General features: G+C 35.4%; 1 protein-coding gene across 1 annotated transcript in view; it reads left to right on the top strand.

Moving 5' to 3' along the window:
- Window positions 1-26,101, top strand: part of pde4ba (phosphodiesterase 4B, cAMP-specific a) — a 155,576-nt gene that overhangs the window by 10,960 nt on the left and 118,515 nt on the right. Inside the window, exons 2-3 of the mRNA XM_067372932.1 lie at window positions 7,079-7,174; window positions 22,149-22,387. Of these exons, the coding sequence (XP_067229033.1) occupies window positions 7,079-7,174; window positions 22,149-22,387 (335 nt within the window). The remainder of the gene's footprint in view (window positions 1-7,078; window positions 7,175-22,148; window positions 22,388-26,101) is intronic.

Below are 26,101 nucleotides of genomic sequence, written 5' to 3'. Positions count from 1 at the left end.
GTATAAAAAAACATCCTGCTGGCATTTTATAGTTTTAATTTGATGAGTAGTAAGAACCTCCACAAAACAACAAATCGAGCACAGTATAAATGCCAAATTCAACTAGGATATACCAGTTGACAGTGTTTATTTAATTACTATGCTCTATGATGCAAAACATTCTTAAGTTTGCTTTATATTGTTTATATGTGTTTTATATGGTAACAATAAATACTTGAAAATAGTCTCCTAGAAACAAGTTTTCTTTCAGTGTTTTCGCTAGTTCTTCATACAAATGGACCGTAACTAATTGTGTTTAACCACTGAAACACTTTGTCTTAGAATATGTATGTTTGCTTGAAGGCACATTATACATGTATGTCAAAACATCTGGCAAAAGAAGAGCTTTAGTCACAGTAATTATTATCAGAATGTCAGAGCCTTTCACAGAAGAACAACAAAACGACAGCAGTGGGACCAAATTGTGCTGTTACCCAGAGGACGCCTCAAATATTATAACCCTTTTATGTTATTGTCTAATGAGAATAGACTCATCAGTGCATGTAATGCTGTTTTTAAACTCAACATTGAAAGTGAGCAAGGCAAGCAAAGAGCAAAACAACAAACTTGACCTTTTTGTCAAAGAAAAACTAAATCTTATTTAGTATTCCATTCAATTTATTTGTGAAGCGCTTCTCAATATACTCATGATTCTTAAGCAGCTTTACAAAAAAATAGTGGCAAAGAAAAACTCCCCCAGGTGTTTGAGAAGATGAGGAATAAATAAATATTTAAATTATGTAATATAGCTAGCCAAGTAGTAAATGATAATATTGAATAGTTTGTTGCTTAATTAAATATGAATACAATCACTAATAGGAATCCTTGCAAAATGCAATTTTCTTCTGTAATAAACTAGAGAACAAACAAATTAAGTTCAGTGTCTATGGGAGAACATAAAATGTGAAGGAAAACAGGATTTGAGATCCATAGATGCTGACATATTCATGCTGCATCTTTGTAATTAGTAAGGGGGCGTATATTGATTCAATGGTGATGGTAATTTAGCTGGCAGTGAATCACCCCCCTTTCTTTTGTGGGCTGATGATTGTGCAGATTACAGCAGCTACAGTATTATATTAGAACACATTTATCATTCATTTGCTCTTTGAATGGGGAGAGGTGAATAGGTAAATAGGTAATTAGGCCCTCAGACTGTGGAGTATCTGTGGAGCTGATGTTTTTCTTGATGCTGCAGTGCATGTGCATCCATTCTTTAAATGGGTATGAGAGGATTGGCTTTTATTTCAAATGTTTCTGATAACAGTTGAAATGTAGACCACTTTGGACCTTCAAGATCAAAGGTTGAGGTTATTTATTATATATGGCTTTAATGCTTATCTGCTCTCTCAGGCTTTCTGCCAGGCAATTCTAAACAACAAGTATAATACTGTATACAACATTATATCATGAAATATGTCTCCCTTAAATGCGATTTCATTTCTTGTAATTGCATTTTTATATCTCACATTTTATTTTATTTCTTGTAAAAGCCATTTTATATCTCATAATTGCACCTTAATTTCTCATTTTAAATCTCACAGTGTGACTTTATGATAAAAATTTTTTTTTTTAAAAAAATCATACATTTTAAAATATAATTACCTGTTTTATTTTTACTCTGAGGCTGAAATGTGTTTCCATAGTTGTGTGAAATAACTTTTTTCACATGCACTGATATCGAACAAATTGGAAATTGGAAAACATTCACAAATTTCAGCAACACAATGAAATGTTGATTCATGTAGTATTGGTGGGTGATTTTATGTGTCTAACGATGAGTGACTGTCATAGAAAAAAACACATACTGCCAGAGACTTCTTTACATGACACATATTCATCCAATTCAATGAAGTCAGTGACAGCGGCAATATTTAAAGTGAGCTCTTACTTACCGTTAGACCTGACAGGGCATCTAAATCCTTCTCTGGTTAATGTCAATATGGCCAGGCTGCTGAAAGCACATAGAACAGTCTTTAAGAAAGCAGAGGTCAAATCAATAGAAAGTGCTCATGGAGTCACGCTTTTCAGGCTTTCAGCTGTTGAGAGACAGCTGCCGAATTCCAAATTCCCTACGGGCTGGACTGTCTGTCGTATTCAGTGGTTGAGGATTGAGCTGGGCACAGAAGGGGCTGATGTTTTGACAAGAGAACACAGCTTTAAAGAGATTCTTAAGAGAGAACCTTGGCAGTGGCTGCAAGATGACTACACACACAAAATAACAAGATGTTCATTAATATTTACTTAAGCCCCATTTACACCGCAGGAACTTTCTCCAGGAACCAGGAACTTTGGGGTGGTACTCGGTGTGTTTCGACCGCAGGAACCAGGGTCCATATAAAGTTCCGGGTAAAAATTCTCCCCTCAAAAAGTACCTGCTCGCGAGGTAGTACTTTTTCAAAGTTCAGGAACTTTCAGGCGTGGGACTTAGGCACTGAACATGCTGATTGGTTGAGTTCACTCAGCTTTTTGATTGTTTGACTCCATGCAGCATTTTATTTCAACCATCAATTTTAAAAGTCGTTGCGTGCAGTTAGAGTTGTTTGCGATTCGAATTAACATTAAAGTTTAAAAATACGACCAACGACGAGGTTCAGGCTTTATTAAGCATATATGCGGAGGACGAAATCTAGCAGGTTCGTTCATTCATTCATTCATTCATTCATTCATTCATTCATTCATTCATTCATTCATTCATTCATTCATTCATTCATTGGGGGGGTGTACTTTAATTTTTCGTTATTATATAATTATTATTCATTATTTTACTTTATTACTTTATAATAGACGCGTACGATCACACCGGTGCATCACGTGATCAATTGCCAAATTCAAATTCAATGCGTGTGCGCTTTAGCTGGCGCTAAACCAGAGATGGACGCGCGCAGCACTTTTCATATATCACAAATATGCAGTGTTTTCAACCACATAATGTTTATTTTAGGTTTCGGATGTTTAAATACATGTAAGATGTTGTGAATCCAACAGAATCTGCGGCACAAACTAACATGGCGTGTATAGCTCAACTAACGCAATCATTATAAAGTTGTTTAAACAGCAAAACACATCCACTTTCACATATTTGACAATCGGAATATCAGATATTTCATGTTATAGTTAACAAATTAGTGAATATTTTGAATAAAAAAGGAAAACTGAAATAAAAGCAGATCATCAGTCATACAGCGCTGCGGTGTGTGACATGACAAGCAATGACGCGTCACCATGGAAACCATAAAGCGTTACGTTCTAAATAACGGTCGCCTTGAAAAACTCACGCTGGGGGGTCAGCCAGAATATTTTAAACTTACGTGCGAAAGGGTTATTTTATTTTCCAACTAATGACTCATCTGGGCTTTCCAATAGGTTGCACGTGAGGGGAATAAGAGGGGAATAAAAGGGGCGGAGCGGGGAGGGGGCGTGGTATCACAATGGTGTCTCTCCATCGTGATGTCAGTCAACCATCACGATGGGCGATGATATCGTCCATCGGCACAACCCTATTGAGCAGCGAGCTCATTGGCTGCTGATATAGCAGGAACTAATCAGCTGTGCCTTATAGAGAACAATGTGCAAGAAAATTTAATTAAGGACCTATCAGTTTGTGCCATCTAGAGTTTCAAGACAGAACTTTGTATTTATTTATTTATGGCCAATAGGATAAAAATTGACTGGAAGGTAGAGGGAAAGAGAGAGGAATGGGATTGGCACATGATGACATAGGCCAGACTTGAGCTACTGTAGAGATTATGCAGAAGGGCAATTCCAGCGTTATGGACGTGACATTTGGAGTCAAAACTTGAAATATAAATGCTCAAAGAATGCATTTAATAGCAACATATTGAACCGTCTATTTATATATTCATAATCCCTTACCAAAGGAGTCCAGACATTAGAAAAATGTCAGTCTACTCAACTGTTTTATTTTTTAGATGAGGGAAATATACAGCGTTACGGACGTGACAAAAAAAGTCACTAAGTTTTGGGTGACAACATATTTTTTAAGAATTCTGTGAATTACATTGCGCAAACCAAAAGTAATACTGCCCACCGAATAAAGAAGGGTTGGCTCTCCACAGAGCATAAAATAATAATTTTATTTCATTTTTCGTGTTCGCATTAATGAGGAAAAAACAACGTTACGGATGTGACAGTTTTCCGTTACGGATGTGACCGGTCTGAAAGCGGCACAGAAGACTGCTTTAAAACTGCTTTAAAACTTTCACAGAGACCTCAAGCAAGCATGTACACCACCAAATATTGAAATCTGGGATACCAGTATGGTAAGACTCCACAATTGATCAACTTTTTACTAAACTTTATACAAATGTAACGTTATACTCTGTATTGCAAAAGGTTATAGATTAGACCTATTTCTCATGTTGACAAGCATGTGCGTTGTTCAAGAATCAATTTAGAGACCATGATTTTCCTTCTTACAGAACTGCATGCTAAAATACATTGACAAATATTAATGTTTATCATAAAGCAGTTTAAAATCGCATGTTTTCCCCACAGTCAGGTGAACCGATTGACACTATTGCCAATCGCAATCATGTCAGTTTTATGTTTTGTGTATGAATGACCACACGGTTTTTTTCGTCTAGTTTTCAGAGTTTAAAGCGGAGTCTTGAGTCAAAATGATCAAACTTTATTTCAAGTCAAAATTATTGCAATCGTATTATTTTCATTTTGTTTGATCGCGCGGATTGTGATCATTATAGGCTAGGCTATTCATTTTTAACCAACAGGTAACGCGACATCCCAATTCCCGAGGGAAGTGTCCTATGAGACACAATGCTCTTCTATAAGTTGTACTGTATCATATAGGCCTACCTTTTGATGTTCATATTTCGTTCTCTGGCAAGAGGAAGAGAAGATCGGTTCATGTGCGCCTGATCCGCCGCTTACAGGCGCTGCAGAAGCTAATCTGTCACACGCCGTAGGCTATTAAAGAGCGACATCTATTGTTTAATTTTTGAAAAAAAAAAATAATAAAATCGACTGAATTTGAAAGTTAAACCTTTTTCATATTAAAACTAACAAAGCACAAAGAGTATTGCGATTATTGGGTATGTTCTGATATGGTAAGCCTGAAACAGATGATAGCAATATAAAGAAGCAAACTCATAGGATTTAATATGAAGCGTCCGTAACGGTCACGTCCGTAACGCTTATTATGGTTGTTCACAGCAACGTAGTGAAATGAATTGTTGATCCTAATAAGCATAAACATAATTTAGCTTTGCATATAAAGTTTCAAGTTATTTGCATTTATAATTGTTATATGACATAAACTTAATCATTAAAACGTTACGGACGTGACAGAGCACTGAAGCGTCCTGACCTCTTTATTCTAGCCCTTATAAATTCATCAGGCAGTGCTGTTATGACTAAATGAGTGTATTTATTTCTCAGGCATGTATCCATCTTTCTACACAATGCTTACTGCTAAAATTAAAGTTTAAAAAATGGGGTCTTTGATCCCTTTTTTGAAAGCATGAAATATGGTTGGTTGAAAATTTAATTTAAGCATTGTTACTTACCACATATATTGTGGATAAACAAGGCAATTTTCTTAAAATTTCTGTTAGAGCACATTAATACAGTATATTACAGACCTAAATGGACAATTTAAAAAGGGTTTTGTTCTTTTGGTTAAAACTTTTTTTTTTCATAGTAAAGATGACCTTTGCGTGGAATTGCCCTGAACAAAAATATATAAATCTGATGTATTTCATCCTGTAGATGTGTGACAGGGTTATTTCTTTTTCTTCAGTAGACTGTTCCTTAAATTTAATTTTTAAAAGCACATTGGAGCAGCTCCAATTTACAGCGACAGCACATTGTCAATGTATTATTTTCTTGCTTGTTAATGTTGCTTGTTTTTGCATTATTTCATTGATTCAGAGTCACATATTTGCTCAGCGATTAAAAATCAGCCTATCTGTATGATAATCCTCAATCAGTGTACACATCCATAGAAGAGTAAGATCCCAAATGACCCTTCACTAAGCTCTGCCTTCATTAGCAACTGTTGCTAACTTAAATAAGCATTATGTCAGGATTATATTTAGTTTAGTTGTCTTTTTGTTCTCATGTTTGTTTCTGGTGGTTCAGTTTAATCCTGATTAGTCCTTATTTTGTTCCCTTGGTTATGGATTACGTTCACCTGTCAATCATTATGTCTCTGTGTATTTAAGCCCTTCGTTTTCTCAGTTTATTGTCTGGTATCGTCTTTATTTCATGTGATTGTGTGTTAGTTTTCTCCTGTGATCTCCTGTGTGTATCTTTGTGGATTAATAAAGAAGTGTTTGTTTGTATTCTCCTGTGTTGTGCGATTAGACTTTACAGAACATTCCATAAAAATCAGCTGGACATTTATGTGAACACCATAATTCACTTAGATGTACTCATAAAGTGGTAAAAATTGACTAGAAATTATTAATTAATGTGGGATGGAATTATTAATATGTGTGGGATGGAATGAATTATAATATTGCAAAGCAATTACATCCATCTTTTTGAAAGAAAGAAACAGCATAACAAATCAAACTTAAGGCAATCAAAATTAAGATAACATCTTTTTACTGTCAAATTAAAAGAGAATTTGAAAGTGATGACACTGTTTATTCACACTTTATTTTTATTAACACATTTCTATTTAATTTTTGTTATTATAAGTGACCCAACAGCATCATGTACAAGGGATGAAAAAAAAAAATCTGTACAAGGATCTTTTTTTGAGATCATTTTTGCAAGTCAGTTTAGACAGGCTGAAAAAACATATTGAGCGCAAAAGCTGATAAAGAGGTTACTGCAAGGGTTTAAGAGATGCTTGTCACTGTCAGAAAGAGAGGCAGAGTTTGTCTTCAGTCTATCACTCTCACAGAAAAATAAGAGAAAGACTCTCCATCTTAACTTTACCCTGAGGCTACTCTCTCACGAGCATGCAATGTCAAATGTCTGTTCTTTCCTCAATTCTTTTTGTCTTTGCTGCGAGAGTTGATTGTGTGGGTTTGTGTTGATGTTTTTGCAGGAGAGTCAGCGGAGCAGGCCTGTGCAAGACAGGGAGAGGAAAACTTCACAGAAGATGAGGAAGAGCCGGAGTGTTCTAACTGTGTCACCTAATGAGGTGAGTTCTGGGAATACAGAATCATATAAATGACAAGTTGGTTGACTAATTTATGACAGTAAACAGCTCTTTGGCATATTTGATTTTTATTGGTTATGTGCAGCATTGAACAGTCAGGTGTTTTGGAATTATTCAGTTGATTTTGCATAATGAATATTTTTTCATATTTTTTCCACACTTAGTTCTGGTCCTTAAATTTGATCGGCAGAGCAGTGTGTAAACAGTGATGATATTTAATCCGCATTTGTACAACTTTACAGATGTACATATGTGTACGAATCCCTATTATGAATATTAAAATCATGGCATTAATATTTTTTTGTATTGTATTAATTTGTCATATCAATGATATTATGTTTTCAGTCACATTTATCAAACGCAGTTTACTCATCTACTTAATATGAAATGATAACATTTCGCTCTGTTCTGTGTGACTTTTGCTTAAAACTCATTTCCAAGGATTACTATATAAGAATATTTATTTTGTTTGCCTTGGGACACAAAAGGCATTTTCTCAGTGTAGTCCTATATGCTGTAATTGACAATAGACCCATAAAATACACCAAAAACACAACAGAATATAAGGCGTACAGGTCAATTTAGCTCAAGGGGAATTATTAATTTTTAGCAATGCTTTGTAAAACCTGTACTGAATGAACCATCAATCATTCATTTAACCCTTCTAATGTTTCTTAGGCAGGGTTATTAAATTTTCAATCAATGCACCAGTTCAGTTTGTTACTTGCTTTTGTTGTTGTTGTCTTTGAATTGGGATTCCCTTCATGGTCCTTGCTGGAGAGGGATTTCCCAGGTTCTTTGATTGGCTGGTATTCCGGTTATGTCTTTGAGTGACATTTTTCTTGGAAAGCCAGTCACTTTGGTGTATTGGTGGATGAATGGATGCAAAGTCTCCCTTGTGGCTGAAGGTCAGAGTTTTGAGGCAGACAAAGACTGTAGAGTCATTGATTAAACTTTGCGGAAAAACTTAACTTATAACACAAGACTCTCAATGGAAAAGAAAGGAAACTAAGTAAAAGAAAGAAAAGTAAATGAGACGAGCAGTTAGATGGCTTGAATGAAGCTGTTCGTTCTTAACCCATCTTCATCTGATCTTGATCTGTTCTCTGTCTTTGTCTACTCGTCTTGGCCTTTAACCTGAGGTGTCTATCCAGCCTCTTTGAGAGGTTCTGACCAATTAGGTATCATCTTTGGTTCAGAGGTGGCTGTTTCTCCTCCCCTCACGTAAATTACATGTTATCACATGGTCTCTTAACTTTCCTGCTCTTAGCAGAGAGTACAGAGGGTACAGTTTAGACATGATTTCTATAAAAAGAATACTATACATTTTACACAGATTTCATTCAAGTTATCTTTTGAATTATGAGCAGACGATCATACTGATAGGAAACAAAAAACACTTTGTCAACCATTCAATAGTTATAACACTTGCATGAATTATGTGCGATCTAAGCATAATAGTCACAAATATAGGTTGTAGACACGATATAGAATTATGCAGTTGAACATTTACAAGTCTGTTTAGCATCGTTTTGTGATGATTTGATGAATTTTTATATGTAAAAGCAGTCTCTGTGGTTTTTAAGAGATTTCAATCCTGTGTATGAGCTCAGGTCAAACAGAGGTCTTTGAAAAGGAGAAGGCCTGTTTTCTCTCTCTTGTTTTGGGGATCAAACAGCCTCTGGCGTTAACCCATGGTTTTTCTCATTTGAGTCACGATGTGTTGTCTTTTCGCTCATTAGCCTTGGGTTAGCTGCCCAAAGATGACAACGTTCTTCCTTTAGCTAGGATTATCTCTTACAAGCATGCATGGCCATAAAGTACCTAACTGGGGGTTCCTAGACTGAATGGCATCCCAAATGGCAGATCTTCTAATTTAGTATAGATTTGGAATTCTATGGAATTCTGTTTGAACAAATCATCTCTGTCCAATCTGCTCAGTTCCTACAATAAATTCACAAAAGTAATCAATTTTATTTGTGCACTCACTGCAATCCAAGTCTTCAGAATCCATACGATTGTGAGTAACATGCCCAAATTTTTACGGCAGTGATATCAAATCCTCATTGGCTCTCATCATTTTTAAGAAATGGTTATGGTTAGGTTTAGGTGTAGAGTGGGATTAGCCGCTCAAAATATCTTTTTAATGCTTTATTGTTACTAAAAAGGTAATATTCCTACACATTATTGATAATGTTTAATATTTTCTTGTTTATTCTATATAAAATTATAAAAGGACTATTATAGAAATATCTTTGTGATAGACTTTTTTAAAATATTTTACGTAATAATGTTTACATCTGACTGTTGTCAATACATTCATATTGTATGTTTCAGCTCTATCCAAATGCACAGAAATGTAGGTTTTGTACCTGTAAATGTTACATATGAATACCTCCATATTAAAAATGAGATCAGGCTGGAATTTTAATTGTGATCACAATACTTGCACTATTTATACTACAAAAAGACATAGAATAGTGTATTGCATAGGTATGCAATTTGGGATGAATCTGAGTCAACCACTGAAAGAATTTGTTCAAAAACTCTGGAACCTTAATTCAGGAATGGAGCTAGTGACTGTCAAGCCTCTGTTTTCTTTAAGTCATTGAATCATTCAGTCAACTCATTTGTTAAAAAATACTGATTCATTCAGGAACTCCACCATCTCTTATAATTACCTAAAATGGCTGGAGGTGTATAATAATGGTTATAAAGAGCAAATGTGAAGACAAGGATGTCGAAATGTGTATCTACATCCCTGAGATAGGGAAGAAAATGTCATGAGAAGGAAAGGGGGAAGTTAAAAGGAATGCAGAGGAGATTGAGAGGTGCACAGAAACTGTCCCAAGATAAGAGCTGAGCCATTGATCAAACCGTACAAAGTGTTCCTTTACAATCAGACTGTAGGAAGATGTGTGTCTGTAAAGATAAATGTTGAAGATATACTGCTTTTCTTCTTTCTTACTCATCCTCTCACTCGATCAACACTTTTTTTTCCACTGTGCATATCTGTTTCTTTATCATCTATGGTTTCCTCTTGTTTTATACACTGCCTAACTTCATGTATGTGTATGTTTTCAGCAGCTTTGTGGTCTTTTTTTGTCATGCTGGTTGACCTTGAAAAACACTATCTTTATTACAGAGGATGTAACAAATTATTCAAGATCAACCAAATTTAAATGTTAAATTTGGTTGAATATTAAAACTATATCAGTCAAATTTATTGGTCACACTCACACAGTGTAAAACAAAACACTATTAATTCACCAATCAGAGATTAGCGAATGATTCAGACACAAATCCCGACCACTTCTCTCCTCTCTCTTCCTCATTTACGATGTTCCGCTGTCACTCACGTGACGTGAGGTTAGTCAGTTTACTTGGTGGATTTCAAGCTGCAATTTTCAAATTCATGATTAGTACACCATTTTAACATGATAAAAAGTACATACTAAGTTACTGAAACATTTTTTGTCATTTAATTCACTTATCAGCCACTACGTTGCAGAAAAATAGAAAATGTTTCTAAAATAGAATCATAGTGTGTCGCTGTCATGGCTAGTTAGGACAAAAACTCACCCTGTGTCTCAATCAGCTCCCTAGTTCAGTAGTCAGGGCACTGACCAGGGAGACGGCCATTTTAAGGGCTGTCTCATTCGCAGAATCCTTCCAGGGCAATGAAACGTTCGCTCCCTGAAAAGTCCCACAATGCACCGTGAAAACCAGGGAGCATCGATGCTCACTATGCTCCCTTAACGGAAGTTCTGAAGCGCGAAACTTGAATCACGTGAGCCAACTCACTACACATAACGATACGCGATAGATGTTTTTAAAAATACAAACCGTTATTTTATTATATTTCAGCATAAACATACATGGCTAGATGGGTAATGAACATAATCTAGCTAACATTTATAATTTATTCATGGCTGAAATGTTGCACGTACAGTATAAGTAACAAGCAAATAATTAATCATAATGTAGTTTAAATAACATTACAAGTAATGTCAGAAAATATCAGCTCTGTTGTTGTTCATAAATACCAGTAGTGATGTTGTACAATGAGGACGTTGTCACGTCGCCAGAAATAGAGTCATAAGTGTCCCAATGTGTAGTGAACCAGCATCTTTTACTGTCCTTACCAGTGCCCGAATTCGTATACACGATATACTGATTCATGAGCTTGGGAGCTAGGGAACTGATTGAGACACACCCTCAGATTCAAATGGAAAAGGTACCTTTGTCCATCGCGTGTCTCGACGTCGCGGCTCATTTCATTAGGAAATGGTGTAAGGTAACACCGCCAATCTCTACAACCACCTCAAATGTCACCACAAAATACAGTACGAGTTAGCCATGAAGGACAAGGGAGCCACATGTATGTAGTAGCAGGTGAATATCAGTGCCTGATGACATTTGGAAACAGTGTTTGAGGATTATCTACAAGGTAAACCAAAGTTCTATGTTTTTGACACATGAAGATTAAAGTTTTTATCAGGACAGCAGGAGCCTTTTCAAGGAAATTTTTACCTTCTCTTCATTTTATTCTCACATGTACACACACACACAGACAAATGTGTACTGTTAAAAATTGTTCAAAATAAAAGTTCAGGAGTTCTTGTTCATTTTTTTTTTTTTAAATTAATTACTACTACTACTACTACTACTACTAATCGAGCGCAGCGTTAGTTCAGTCGGGCCACGTAGGCATAATCAATACCAATCACTACCATTGTTTCTGATAACTAAGACTTTCAAGTCCCAGCTGGCATGGATCTCACTGCTGAGAGACACTCATCCTCATAACCAAGCTACAGTATAGACGTCCCACTGCCATATCTACACGATTACCATATTCGCTTATTAAGACATTACAAAGTGTCTTAATTTTCTATGTATTTCCAAGCTGATGGTTCCAGGGGGTTAATGTTAAGCTCTTGTATGTTCGATTAATTTTGGAGCAAGAAGCCCCATAAGGAACCATACCGCCAAAGATAATTGTGTCCAACGAACTCAAGTAACTTGCCAAAGTGGTCCTGTCTGTAATAATAATAATAATAATAATAATAATAACCTACAATAAAAGCGTGCAAATAAGAATATGTAACAATGTGATATAAACACTGAATCCACCAGAAACTATATTGTTAGATTTTGAAATGTTTAACATCACCCTTTCACATCACAATTATTAGTTTTTTGCCACTCATTTGCATAAAGTTGATTTATTTTTATTTTTTTCAACTTTTTGACACACTTCTGGCTTTCTCTGCTCTGTTGTCAATCTAACAATTCCTGTTCAAGTCCGCTGCTCCTTGCTTAGCTCTGCACACTCCACCCTAGTTGACATAACACATACTTTTTTATATATGGGAAGTGTAAAGCTTTTTTAATTCTCCATCCTAACGTTCTTCAGTCTATTTTCTTTAATGCAGTTGGTCTTTGAATGTACTACAGTATGGTCTGCGCTGCGGCCTTGGACCTATTACACTGAACTCACAGAGCTGTTTAAAAATTGATAGAGGCTGTTGCCAATGGCTGACATGATGTAGGCATGAAACGCAATAGATTGATTGTGTAACCACAAGGCCTATACAGACTGACATTTAACATAAAAAATTGAATATAAACCACAGAGCGCTACCAAACTCAGTATTTTTCAATTTATATGGCAGATAATTCTGGTTGTGAAGTATTTGAGTTTGTTAACATATGCTCTGTTCCAAGAACTAGTGAGCTGAATAGAATACAATAGAAAGTCATGTTTACTGTATTTTTATTTTTATTTTTATTTTTTTGTCTCATCATATATAATTCAGACTGCAAACTCATTTAAATATGATTTCTTTTTTGTGGTCCTTGCTGATTGCCCTTTTGTCATGTCATGGGATCACATAGCTTGCAGCCAGTTTTTAGCTTGCTAGAGTTTCACCTTGCAGGCAGGAGAGTTTGTCCTTGTATGCTTGCAGATGGAAGTCTTTGTGGTGGGATGTGAAATTGGTAAAGAATTGTCTCTGATCTGTGTGTAGTTCAAACATGAGGTCAAGAAGTGCACTTCTGTTTCCACTTCATTTGTGTGCAGACTGGAGACACAGCCTGTCATCTTTCAGATGACAGAGAAAGATGACACTTTTTTAGGTGCATATGGAAATTAATTAACGTAGAAATGAATTAGTTGATGCAATCCTAATTCTGTTAAATGCATTATTTACAATTCTGTCTGCAGAGTCTGATTTCCTGTCAATGCAGAAAGTGTGTTTTTTTTTAATTTATTGAACTGTTGGTTTATGAGTAGGCCCCTGAACTCACATCGATATTGTGGTGGGTCTCTTCTGTCTCTCTAGGCATCTTTTAATGATTCTCTTTATCTCATTTGGGATAAATGGACTAGTAGTCACTCACAAGGGTACTTAACATAGTTAAGCTACTTATCTCCTTATATTTGTTAGGATTTGCTCATCTTGGTGAGGTATTAATGTAAACACTATCATTGGTATTAAACAACAATATTAATACTAATTGTCATTATCCAATATTAATATTAAACAATATTAAATAAGCCTTAAACAATTATGTTTATTCAGTGGAAAATACTTGAAAACGGCATTAACATATTTTAAGTTTAATAGGTATTATTATTATATAACTTTATATAAACATCATTTGTATTAAACAACAGTATTAAAATAGTATTAAACAACAGTATTAAGAATAGTTGTCATTATTGAATATTAATATTAAATAAAATACAAAATAATAACAATAGAATAATAATAACAACAGTAATAATAAATAATAATAATAATAATTTTTACTTAATGGATAATATTTAAATGACACTGAATTATTTTACATTTAATATTTATAAATAATTGTATTATTATTATAATTATTAAATAAAATGTGTTTTCATTAGTATTAAAAAACAATATTAATAAAAGTTGTAATTCAATATTAAACGAAATGAAGCAGGCAATATTCTTATTAATAGTCTGTTATTATTATTATTATTATTATTATATACTAAATATTATTGCGCAAGTTGCCCCCCTATCGACAACAGGACACTTTCATTTTAATGCATTGTTCCCTTTTATCTGCGTCATATTTCGGGTTTTGCGTAGCTCAATTGGCAGAGCCATTACAATATATAACAATATGCAATCATGTGATCATGCGATCATGGGTTTGATCCCAGGGAACGCATGTACTCATAAAGTGTATATGCGCTATAAATCACTATGGGTAGGTTTAGGGGTGGAATGGGTGTAGTCGGAAATAAAAAAAAAAGAGTTTTGCTAAATGGAAATGGGACAAATGGTGTAAAAAATCCACACATTGCATTTAAATGAACACGCATTTTGATTGGTAACGACAGTCATACGTCATTGCATGACGACAGATGTAACACGACACTCATTATTTTTACGACAGCTAGAGGGAGCATGACTTTTAAAATGTAAATATAGGTCATAATAAGGTGCTTGAAAAATGACCTATAGGGTAGTTTTTTTTTTTTTTTTGGAGGACAGTCTCCATCATTAGCTCGTTAGGACAGAGCCCATGAACTGAACGGAGTGTGTCAGATAAAAGAGACCTATACAAAGTATGCAAGCGGTGGGTCGCCAGGACTGGAATTGAAAACCATCTGGACTACTGAAATTTTGATATTTTGGCAATTTTGTTGTTTGGTCCATAGATGTGCTGTGTATGATGAAACAGTTTTTTCATGAAGTTGTTTTTTTTTTTTTTTTAAACAAAGTCAAAGAGAGTCAAGCACCATATGGTCGAAGGTATTTTGTTTGAGTGCCTGTGCTTTGGGTAATTTTAGTTTGAAGGAGAAAAGGTTGTCTGTAGAACACAGGGATGTTTTATAGAGTGATGTTGCATTAGTCTAATGAATTAAAAAAGAATGTGGTCTCGGGTGACTGCAGGCGCTGACTGTGAGCTGACCGCAGAGTGTTCCAAACGCAGGGAATCTCAGGAGGTCACCTTGGTCATCAGTGGTCTGGCTGATTGCTCCGTCGTGCTCCTGTGCTCTCCCACAGAGTTCATTCAGGGACAAAACGCTGTAATTCTGAGTCACAGACAGGGCTGGTCCAATCGTCCGGATAACATCAACTTAGGAGGACGCTGTCCAATCAAAAAATGATTTATTTATCATGAGCTAATGTTTGGATGGGTCAAATGCAGATTATGTTGTCCTTTGCCTGACATCATGAGCTCATAGAGGACATCTTAATTCTGCAATATATCTTCATATCTGGCCTTTATATGAGGGGAATCTAAACACGGTGTATAAAGGACACAGTAATAGTTCACCCCAAAATGAAAATTTGTTGCTGTTTTGACACGGATACTAGTAAAGAATGGGAACCTAAGATTTTCACACACACACGCACGCATGCACGCACGCACACACACACACACACACACACACACACACACACACACACACACACACACACACACACACACACACACACACACACACACAGGTTTGTTTTGCTATCTTAGTGAGGACATTCCATTTGCATAATGGTTTTTATACTGTACATTCTATCCCCCTACACTACCCCTAGCCCTAAACCTACCAATCACAGAAAACATTCTGCATTTTTACATTTTTAATAACACATTGTTTAGTATGTTTTTTTAAAAGCTATTTTAAATATTTTATTACACCATTTGTCCTATTTCCATTTAGCAAAACTCATATTCCATGATTACCAGTGTTGTATTTCATGTTTTCAGTCGTAATACCAGTGTAATACCCATGTTATTATACAAATTTGTGTCCTCATAAATCACAAAAATGTACACACACACACACACACACACACACACACACACACACACACACACACACACACACACACACACACACACACACACACACACACACACACACACACACACACACACACACATTATACAGTATAATCCATGTCTTCTCAAGCCATACAATATCATTGTGAGAAATGTACCAAAATGGAAATCATTGTTAGCTAAAAATCTTCTTTTCCAGAGCGCTGATTACACCACTACAACTGGATCAACTCAAAACATTCAGATTCATGAATAAATTAGAATGAATCAGATTGATGTTGTGATCTGGGTCAAATGATTCAATGAACAGATCTGACTCAAAAGAATGATTTATTCCCAGAACAACCAGCGCTACTTTGCTCATGAACGCTCTCAAGGAGAGAGAGACTGGATGTCAAGTTTTTCAGTGAATAATGGGTTAAAGTCAGCATGAAATGGAAGTTTTCTTCTCAATTTTGATGTATATCTGAGTGAAATGGTTTCTCGAATGAAAATTTATTTTTGAATTTTTTTTATCATTAACTAAAACTATACAGACAAAAACTAATGAAGCTCGACTTGTACCACGTGATCGTTGCACCACCTGCCCACTGCAGATTAATTTTGGCATTGATAGTGTCGCCATAGAAATATAATTGAGTCCGAGGACGTGAAGAGCTCACGGGTTGTCATCTTGTAATTACATTGATTTTGGCATGGCGGTAAATAAGAAATGCTGCACCGCATCATAAAGTAACACTGGTGACAGTAGCTAGAGGGGAGATGATGGTGAATGACATTGCAAAGCGAAGGGGAAGTTATATTCTTTAAAGATTATGAGGGTACATGAATTTTAAAAATATATGATTGGAATGGATAAATCATTTATAATAAATGCTGCAATATTTCATAAAAAATTAAGAATAGTCATGGTTACTTTACATTTTGTTCTGTCTTTCTCACAGACCTTTTGTATGGCTTCAAAAAACCTGGAATACAGTACATGGGTCATACAAATCACTTTTATTTATTAATTGAAAGTTTCTGTAACATCTGTCTTTCTAGTAGTCACCTCTAGCCAGGAGACAACATGTTCAAGGATTGGAGAACAAACCAAACCTTGAATAAATATCACTGTATGTCTGTGTGGAAAGTTGAACTTTTCAGCAGTGTCCCTGTCAGAGTGTTTTAAAATATTGAAATGAACTCTAAGACTCTCAGCATGATTCATTCACCCAGGATGTGATGGGTAGCAAATTGTACCCAGCATTTAAAGTGAATATTGCATTTAAGGACAAAAGCAGCAGAGCCTTCCCTGCTGAAGGAACTACATTAGGAGTTGTTTTTTAAAGTCTTGAAAAGAAAAATCTATGTAGGGTTGTAAAACTTATACAGATATATCTACAATTTGACCACGTATGGAGATCTGATCTGTGGTAATGCCTTTTCTATTAGGTCAGGGCATCATTTCGCCTCCACTTGCTCCGTTTTCAAATGAAACCTTCCCCTTGAATTGGTTATAGTAAAGAGGGAGTGTGTAGGAGTGTTTACTTGTCGTAGCATCTAGAGCTCTGCAGCTCTGACTGTTTAGATTAGTTTTTTTTAGCAGACGCTGTCCAGTTTTCCTCTTCATAACATGGAGCTCTATACACTTCTGAGAGTTTTTCTCATGGTCCCTGGCAGATGATGCAGAAATACTCTTCTTCTTTTCTCAGCTGTACTGATGATATCAATTGCTGGCAAGTTTCCTTTGCTTTCCAGTCAGTGTTGGTCTGCTATCAAACACCTTCAGCTGCCCACATATCTTCCCATCACACTCACTACTACCACTGTGTTGGACAGCACAGCACATAAAATTGTAATGTAAATTGTCTTACATGCACAAAGCTGTATTAAACTTTTAGGTAACGCTTTACAGTAAGGTTCATTTGTTAACTTTAGTTAATGTATTAACTAACATGAACTAACCATGAGCATTTGTTACTATATTTGTTAATCTTTGTTAATGTAAGTTAATAAAAATACAGCTGTTAATTGATTGTTCATGTTAGTTCACAGTGCATTAACTAGCTAATGTTAACAAATACAACTCTTGATTTTAATAATGTATTAGTAAATATTGAAATTAACATTACATTTACATTTATGCATTTGGCAGATGCTTTTATCCAAAGCGACTTACATTGCATTATACTATACATTTGTATCTGAGTATGTGCAATCCCTGGGATCGAACCCATGACCTTGGCATTTCTAGTGCCATGCTCTAACCACTGAGCTACAGGAAAGCTAATGAGCTAATTACAATGATTAATAAATGCTGTAGAAGTGTAGTTCATTATTAGTTCATGTTAACTAATGTAGTTAACAATGTTAACTAATGAACTTGTATATTGGATATATGGAAGCTTGTTTCTGCTACAGAAATCATGGAATATCTCACAATTCTGAGAAAAAAGTCAGTAATATAATATAATATATAATATAATATAATATAATATAATATAATATAATATAATATAATATAATATAATATAATATAATATAATATAATATAATATAATATAATATAATATAATATAATTAATATATGAAGGCTTCAGATGCAAAAGCCTCTAAGTGCCATCTGAAATTTTCTTATAAAATGAGCATTTTTATCAAGCTTGTAGGTTTAGGTTCAGTAATTTCACTTTAATGGCAATTAATAGGTCCTTTTCATTGTCATTAAAGTGAAATAACTGAACCTAAACCTACAAGCTTGATAAAAATGCTCATTTTATATGAAAATTTCTGATGGCCCTTAGAGGCTTTTGCATCTGAAGCCTTTATATATATTATATATATATATATATATATATATATATATATATATATATATATATATATATATATATATATATATATATATATATATTATATATATATATATATATTATATATATATATTCCTATATATATATAGGAATGAGTTTACAGGTGGAGGCCATTGACATTTTTTTTTCCTACTCATCTTTTCTGTTTTTCACTAGTTTCACTAGCCATAGAAAGTTCTTAACCCATCAGCAGGACTGGTATCTGCTCCTGTCCAAGGAGGAACTGGATGAGCACTGCCAGAGCCCTACAAAATGATCTCCAGCAGGCCACTGGTGTGAATGTCTTTGACCAAACAATCAGAAACAGACTTCATGAGGGTGGTCTGAGGGCCTGACGTCCTCTAGTGGGCCCTGTGCTCACAGCCCAGCACCATGGAGCTCGATTGGCATTTGCCATTGAACACCAGAATTGGCAGGTCTGCCACTGGTGCCCTGTGCTTTTCACAGATGAGAGCAGGTTCACCCTGAGCACATGTGACAGACGTCACAGGGTCTGAAGATGCTGTGGAGAACGTTATGCTGCCTGTAACATCATTCAGCATGACCGGTTTGATGGCGGGTCAGTGATGGTCTGGGGAGGCATATCCATGGAGGGATGCACAGACCTCTACAGGCTAGACAATGGCACACTGACTGCCATTAGGTATTGGGATAAAATACTTGAATACCCCAGGACACCATCCGTTGTCTCATTAGGAGCATGACCCGATGTTGTCAGGAATGCATGCAAGCATGTGGGGGCCATAACAACTACAAGTACCATTTTGAGTTGCTGCAATGATATGTATTGTATTGTATTGTATTGTATTGTATTGTATTGTATTGTATTGTATTGTATTGTATTGTATTGTATTGTATTGTATTGTATTGTATTGTATTGTATTGTATTGTATTGTATTGTATTGTATTGTATTGTATTGTATTGTATTGTATTGTATTGTATTGTATTGTATTGTATTGTATTGTATTAATGTGAATGTCATGTGAAAGAAGAAAGGACAGAATTCTTGAATTCTATGGATTTATGACTCAGGACATAATAAAAAAAAATCATCTGGTTCTTGGCAGGTCTTAAAATCAGGTAAATACAACCTCAGATAAACAACAACACATGACATACCACACCATCTCATTATTTATTTAACAACAACTAGGCCAAAATCGAAAAGCCATGGGTGACAAACTAAGTAAACCCTTACTGTTACCCTCTTAATTCCTATGGAAAGTAGCAGTCAGGAGCTGCTAATCAAATGCTTTTGATTTAACTGCATGATCATCAGCAAGCGTGACCACCCCTTTTAAAAGCAGAAGTTCTGGCAGTTTGCTGGTCTGTAGCATTCAGGTGTGTGTTAACACAATGCCAAGGAGTAAATACATCAGCAATGATCTTAGAAAGGCTATTGTTGCTGCCATCAATCTTGGAAATGTTATACAGCCAATTCCAAACAATTTGAAGTCCAATATTCTATAGTAAGGAAGATTATTCACAAGTGGAAAACATTCAAGACGGTTGCCAATGTTCCTAGGAGTGGACGTCCAGTGCTCAGAGAAATCGCAAAACACCCAAGAACTACACCAACTACACTCTCAGTTAACTTGATAAATGTTAAAGTTCATGGCAGTACAATTAGAAAAAGACTGAACATGCATGGTTCGGAAGGGTTGCTAGGAGAAAACCTCCTCTCTCTTTAAAAGAACATGGCAGCACGGCTTAGGTTTTCAAAGTTGCATTTGAACAAACCATAAGACTTCTGGAACAATGTCCTTTGGACAAACAAGACCAAAGTGGAGATGTTTGGCCATAATGTGAAGTTAGGGCGAAAACTAAACCCAGCATATCAGCACAAACACCTCATGCCAACGGTCAAGTACGGTGGTGGAGGGGTGATGATTTGGATTTGTTTTGTAGCCGCAGGACTTGGGCACCTTGCAGTCATGAATCGACAATGAACTCCTTTGTATACCAAAGTATTCTAGAGTCAAATGTGAGGCCATCTGTCCAACAGCTAAAGCTTGGCCGATATTGGATCATGCAACAGGACAATGATACAAAGCGCACCAGCAAATCTACAACCGAAAAGAATTAAGGTGTTGCACTGGCCCAGTCAATGTCCAGACCCCAACCAATTGAAATGTTGTGGTGGGACCTTAAAGGGTTAGTTCACCCAAAAATTTAAATTCTATCATTAATTACTCACACTCATGTCGATCCAAACCTGTAAGACCTTTGTTCATCTTCAGAACACAAATTAAGATATTTTTGATTTTTTTGATATTTTTGATGTCTCTTTGCTGGTGAAATGCTGTTACAGACTTATAGCTTTTCATTCATAAACTACCATACAAGTCTTAGGGGTTTGCTGTTTGTGTGTGTGTGTGTGAGAAAGAAAAAGAGAATATGCTTTAACAAAGAGCTGTTATGTTTTCTTTGCTATTTTGAATAGTCTTCTTTAATTTTTTTAATAAAGTTGTTTCATTTAGATCTCCTTTCTTCATCTGCCTGCCATGACAGATTCAAATTGATTCATTATAATCTAATCAGCTCATTAGATTCGCCACATGAGAGTCATTTGTTTGTGAATCTGACTACAGGTCGTGTGTATGTTTGAGTCTGCATACCAGAAGGTAATGGGAAATTTATTACAGCGACAAAGAGTATTTTTCATATCTCTGTCCTGTGAGGGAGTTTCTTTTTCTTTTCTTTTTTCCATTTTCCTTACAAAACATAAAATGGAAGTATCATGGTAAGAGATTTGGTGTTTGTTAGTGTTGTAACAGCACCCTTTTTCGAATATATTAGACTGAAGATTCATCTCACATGCCTAAACCAAATATGTTAATAATTGCAGCTATTTTGTTTTATTTCCATTTTTTTCACATTTAGAACTTATGTTTGTAGTGCAGACTTCCATTAAATGTAATTTTATACAGTATTTTCAAGAAAGATAGAAATTGATTGTTAAGTGAAAGGTGTTGATGCCCTCTAGTGGTATGAATTTGTATTGCCATACCATTCATTCAATTCTTTAGTCCAGTGGTTCCCAAACCTGTCCTGGAGTACCACCACCAACACATTTTGTGTCTCCCTTATCTATCACACCTGATTCAACTCATGAGCTCATTAGTAGAGACTGCAAGACCTGAAATGGGTGTGTTAGATATAAGGGAGACATACAAAATGTGCAGGGCTGGTGGACACGTTTAAAAACCACTGCTTTAGTTTACTGAAAGGCATTACCATGTTTAGCCTCTTTTTCTCTCTTTTTCTCCAGGACAGTAAAGAGCCTCCGGACACCAGACTAAGTGAATCTTTCACCTCTTCTGGTTGCACGCTGGGGGTAGACCTGCGCAGGAGGAGGCGCCGTTTCTCTGGTAACCTACAGTTGCCGCCGTTATCATGGCGGCAGATGGAGAGGTCACGCAGTCCGGATGACGAGATCATGGCAAGACCAACAACCCTGCCCTTCATCACACCCCCTCGCATTGACATCACACCTGTGGACTCTGAATGGTAAGTCCATTTATGCAGTTGCTGTGGAGTTGATTCAGCTCATGGACTAACAACTCTAACTCTTCTCTAAAGCAGCCCAACATGGCCTCGCCCCTTTGTTGCGTGTTCCTGGTGGCAGGGTTTATGTCAATTTTTTTTTTCATGAAGAAGCTTGTTGTAGTCCCTACCAGCCATTTGTTGTAGTCCTTAAACAGAGAATTCTTTAAAAGAAAATATCTCCTTTTGCATTGAACTTTGAGCATCATAACTTTGCAGATGTTGTTTATTCTCTAACAGTAACATTATACACTAACTAAAGTTAAAATAGTGAAATCAAAATCAACCACCCCTTTAAAAATGATTTGTGTAAAATGTCTGATGTTAACAAACTCAGGTTAAAAATGCAGAGAACTATTATTTGTAGGTTGTTCTAAGACAACAGAATTTAAAGGTGCCATCAAACGTTTTTTTTTTTTTTTACAAGATGTAATATAAGTCTAAGGTGTTCCTTGAATGTGTCTGTGAAGTTTCAGTTCGAAATACCCCATAGATTTTTTTAAATACATTTTTTTATCTGCCTATTTTGGGGCATCATTAACTATGCACCGATTCAGGCTGCGGCCCCTTTAATTCATCACGCTCCCCGCCCCTGGAGCTCGAGCTTGCCTTAAACAGCATAAACAGCATAAAAGTTCACACAGCTAATATAACCATCAAAATGGATGTTTACAAAGTGTTCGTCATGCATGCTGCATGCATACATCAGATCATGTGAGTATAGTATTTATTTGGATGTTTACATTTGATTCTGAACGAGTTTGATAGTGCTTCGTGGCTAACGGGCTAAAGCTAACATTACACACTGTTGGATAGATTTTTAAAGAATGAAGTTGTGTTTATGAATTATACAGAATGCAAGTGTTTAAAAATGAAAATGGCGATGGCTCTTGTCTCTGTGAATATAGTAAGAAACGATGGTAACTTTAACCACATTTAACAGTACATTAGCAACATGCTAATGAAACATTTAGAAAGACAATTTTCAAATATCACTAAAAATAACATGATATCATGGATCATGTCAGTTATTATTGCTCCATCTGCCATTTTTCGCTGTTGTTCTCGCTTGCTTACCTAGTCTGTTGATTCAGCTGTGCACAGATCCAGACGTTAATACTGCCTGCCCTTGTCTAATGCTTGAAAATGAGCTGGCATTTGCAAATATTGGGGCGTACATATTAATGATCCCGACTGTTACGTAACAGTCGGTGTTATGTTGAGTTTCGCCTGTTCTTCGGAGGTCTTTTAAACAAATGAGATTGATATAAGAAGGAGGAAACAATGGTGTTTGAGACTCACTGTATGTCATTTCCATGTACTGAACTCTTGTTATTCAGCTATGCAAAGGTAAATTCAATTTTCCATTCGATGGCACCTTTAAACACTCTGGTTCTGTGGCACTTTCAAAATATGTTTGTATGAGCTTAACAATCAAAATGTTTTGGAAACTTGTTTGTAAACAATCGTTAATTTTGCAATTCATTTTGCATACTGTAGATTATATAAGCTTTTATATTATATAAGCCTATATAATAATATGTATACACTACCGTTCAAAGGTTTGGGATTGATCAATTTTTTTTGTCTTTTATGTTACGTTATTTGACCATATTTCGATTTTTCGTCAGTAAAACATGAATTAAATGTTTATTGATTTGCATATGTGAGGTCTTTGGCTGTTTTGGTTTGTTACTGTCTGTTGCTTTGGTATGTTTCGGTATGTTCTAATTAATAGCTGTTTCTGAAGTTGATTCTCATTACTCATGTTTTTTTTTTCAGTGCATTACAATATTCTTTGACAACATTTAGTTGCTGTGTAGAAGTGTCTGCAAAGCTGGTAAATAGTACACATATTGTACAGAGCATTGAATAATTAGAAATCTCCTTAAATGTATTGTTAGGTCTTTCTATATATTTCAACTTTAAAACATAAATTTGATATATTTAATAAATGTTTGCAATTAGATGACATTTATTATGATTGTAGTTTTTACTGTTTGCCAGTGGAGGGCAGCATTGAGAATAAAATACATCATGATACCTATTCTCAGATGTTTCTGTGTGACACCTCTGGTTTAGTAAACCTCATGAGCATTCATCAATCTGCCCCCCTCAAAACACTCCAGACCCACATTTGTCATATCAAAGTAGGCCATTTGGTTGCATGCCTCTTTAAAATGGATAGCAAAACAAGGTTATACTGGATGTTTGTCTCAGAATGTTTATTTAAAGGAATAGTTCATCCAGAAACACAAAAGATGAATGATCTAGGTCAGGGGTATTCAAGTAAAGTTCCAAGAGGTTCTGTCTCTATAATTCCTTCACAGCGGAGGTCTGGACAATACTTCTTTGGAACAGTTACACATTTCCATCTGCGCAACTGTAGTACTTTGTAAAAGAAAAAATCCTAAACACTCAAAATAGTCATCAAAGATGAGAATTTTGGGCCTCTGAGAGCCAAAGCAGTGATTTTTAACCAAAATAAATATTTCTCCTAACTGGATATGAATATAAAAAGGTAGGATCAGATGTTTTATCAGGCTATTATTATTATTATTATTATTATTATTTTAGAAAAGTATGTGTATGGCACATATAAGGCCTCGTCTTTCCTTGCTATCTCTAAATGATTTTCCAAATTATAACATTGTTTATAATGAAATGCTGTTAATAAGCTGAATAATAATGCTAAATGTACGAAAGAAAACAAAACGTCTAAAGGCACCACGCGTTAACTTGTCACAAACCTGTTTTACTTAAATGGTCAGAGTTATCTGTATTAGTTGTATTAGCTGCATTCTCGTTTTCTGCAGCGTTTTGGCAGAAGTATCTATTTTGCTCACTATATTTCTGCTACTGTTGTTAAAATAACCGTGTCACCTGGAGCTCTTCATGCAGTGCTTTACGTCTTTAGCGAGAGAGAGAAGCAGCGCGCACAGAACGGAAGGGGCATGAATGAAGCGCATTTGGCTCTAGATAAAAATATTAGAGGATGTAGCACCAAAAGAACATTACAATAAAGTACCCTGAGCACTTGTGGTGTGTACCGCTCTGTTGTTTTGTTGTGCTGCTCACTTTAAACTGTAGAAAATGTAAAATGGCGCAATTATAACTAACTGTCCGGATGGAACCAAGCCGGGTTCCATTCGAATACCACTGATCTAGGTGAATATGCCTTTGAGGATATTATCAGTGAATTGTTTCATCAGGATAACAAAACAACTCCCTGGAAAGACAGATTATCAGTAAAAAAAATTGTCACACAAAGACATTGTATGATAAGTTATATGGACCATGTTTATGATACTTTAATGTTTTTTTTTTTTTCGCCATTTTGGCCCCAGTCATCCTTATATATATATATATATATATATATATATATATATATATATATATATATATATATATATATATATTATATATATATATATATAGTCTTTCTATATATATATAATATATTTAATCTTTAAAAAATCATCTTTTTTGTTTAGCGAGTAAATATTGATAGAGGTTTCATTTGTGGGTGAACTATTCTTTTAAAGTGATATTTAAAGGAGTAGTTCACTTTCAAATTAAAATTTCCTGGTAATTTACTCACCCCCATGTCATCCAAGATGTCCATGTCCTTCTTTTGTTCAATCGAAAAGAAATTAAGGTTTTTGATAAACATTCCAG

This window comes from Chanodichthys erythropterus, chromosome 21, assembly GCF_024489055.1.
Source record: "Chanodichthys erythropterus isolate Z2021 chromosome 21, ASM2448905v1, whole genome shotgun sequence".
NCBI classification, from domain to species: Eukaryota; Metazoa; Chordata; class Actinopteri; order Cypriniformes; family Xenocyprididae; genus Chanodichthys; species Chanodichthys erythropterus.
The sequence above is the reverse complement of the archived record's forward strand: the minus strand, read 5'-3'. Positions and strand labels throughout refer to the sequence as shown.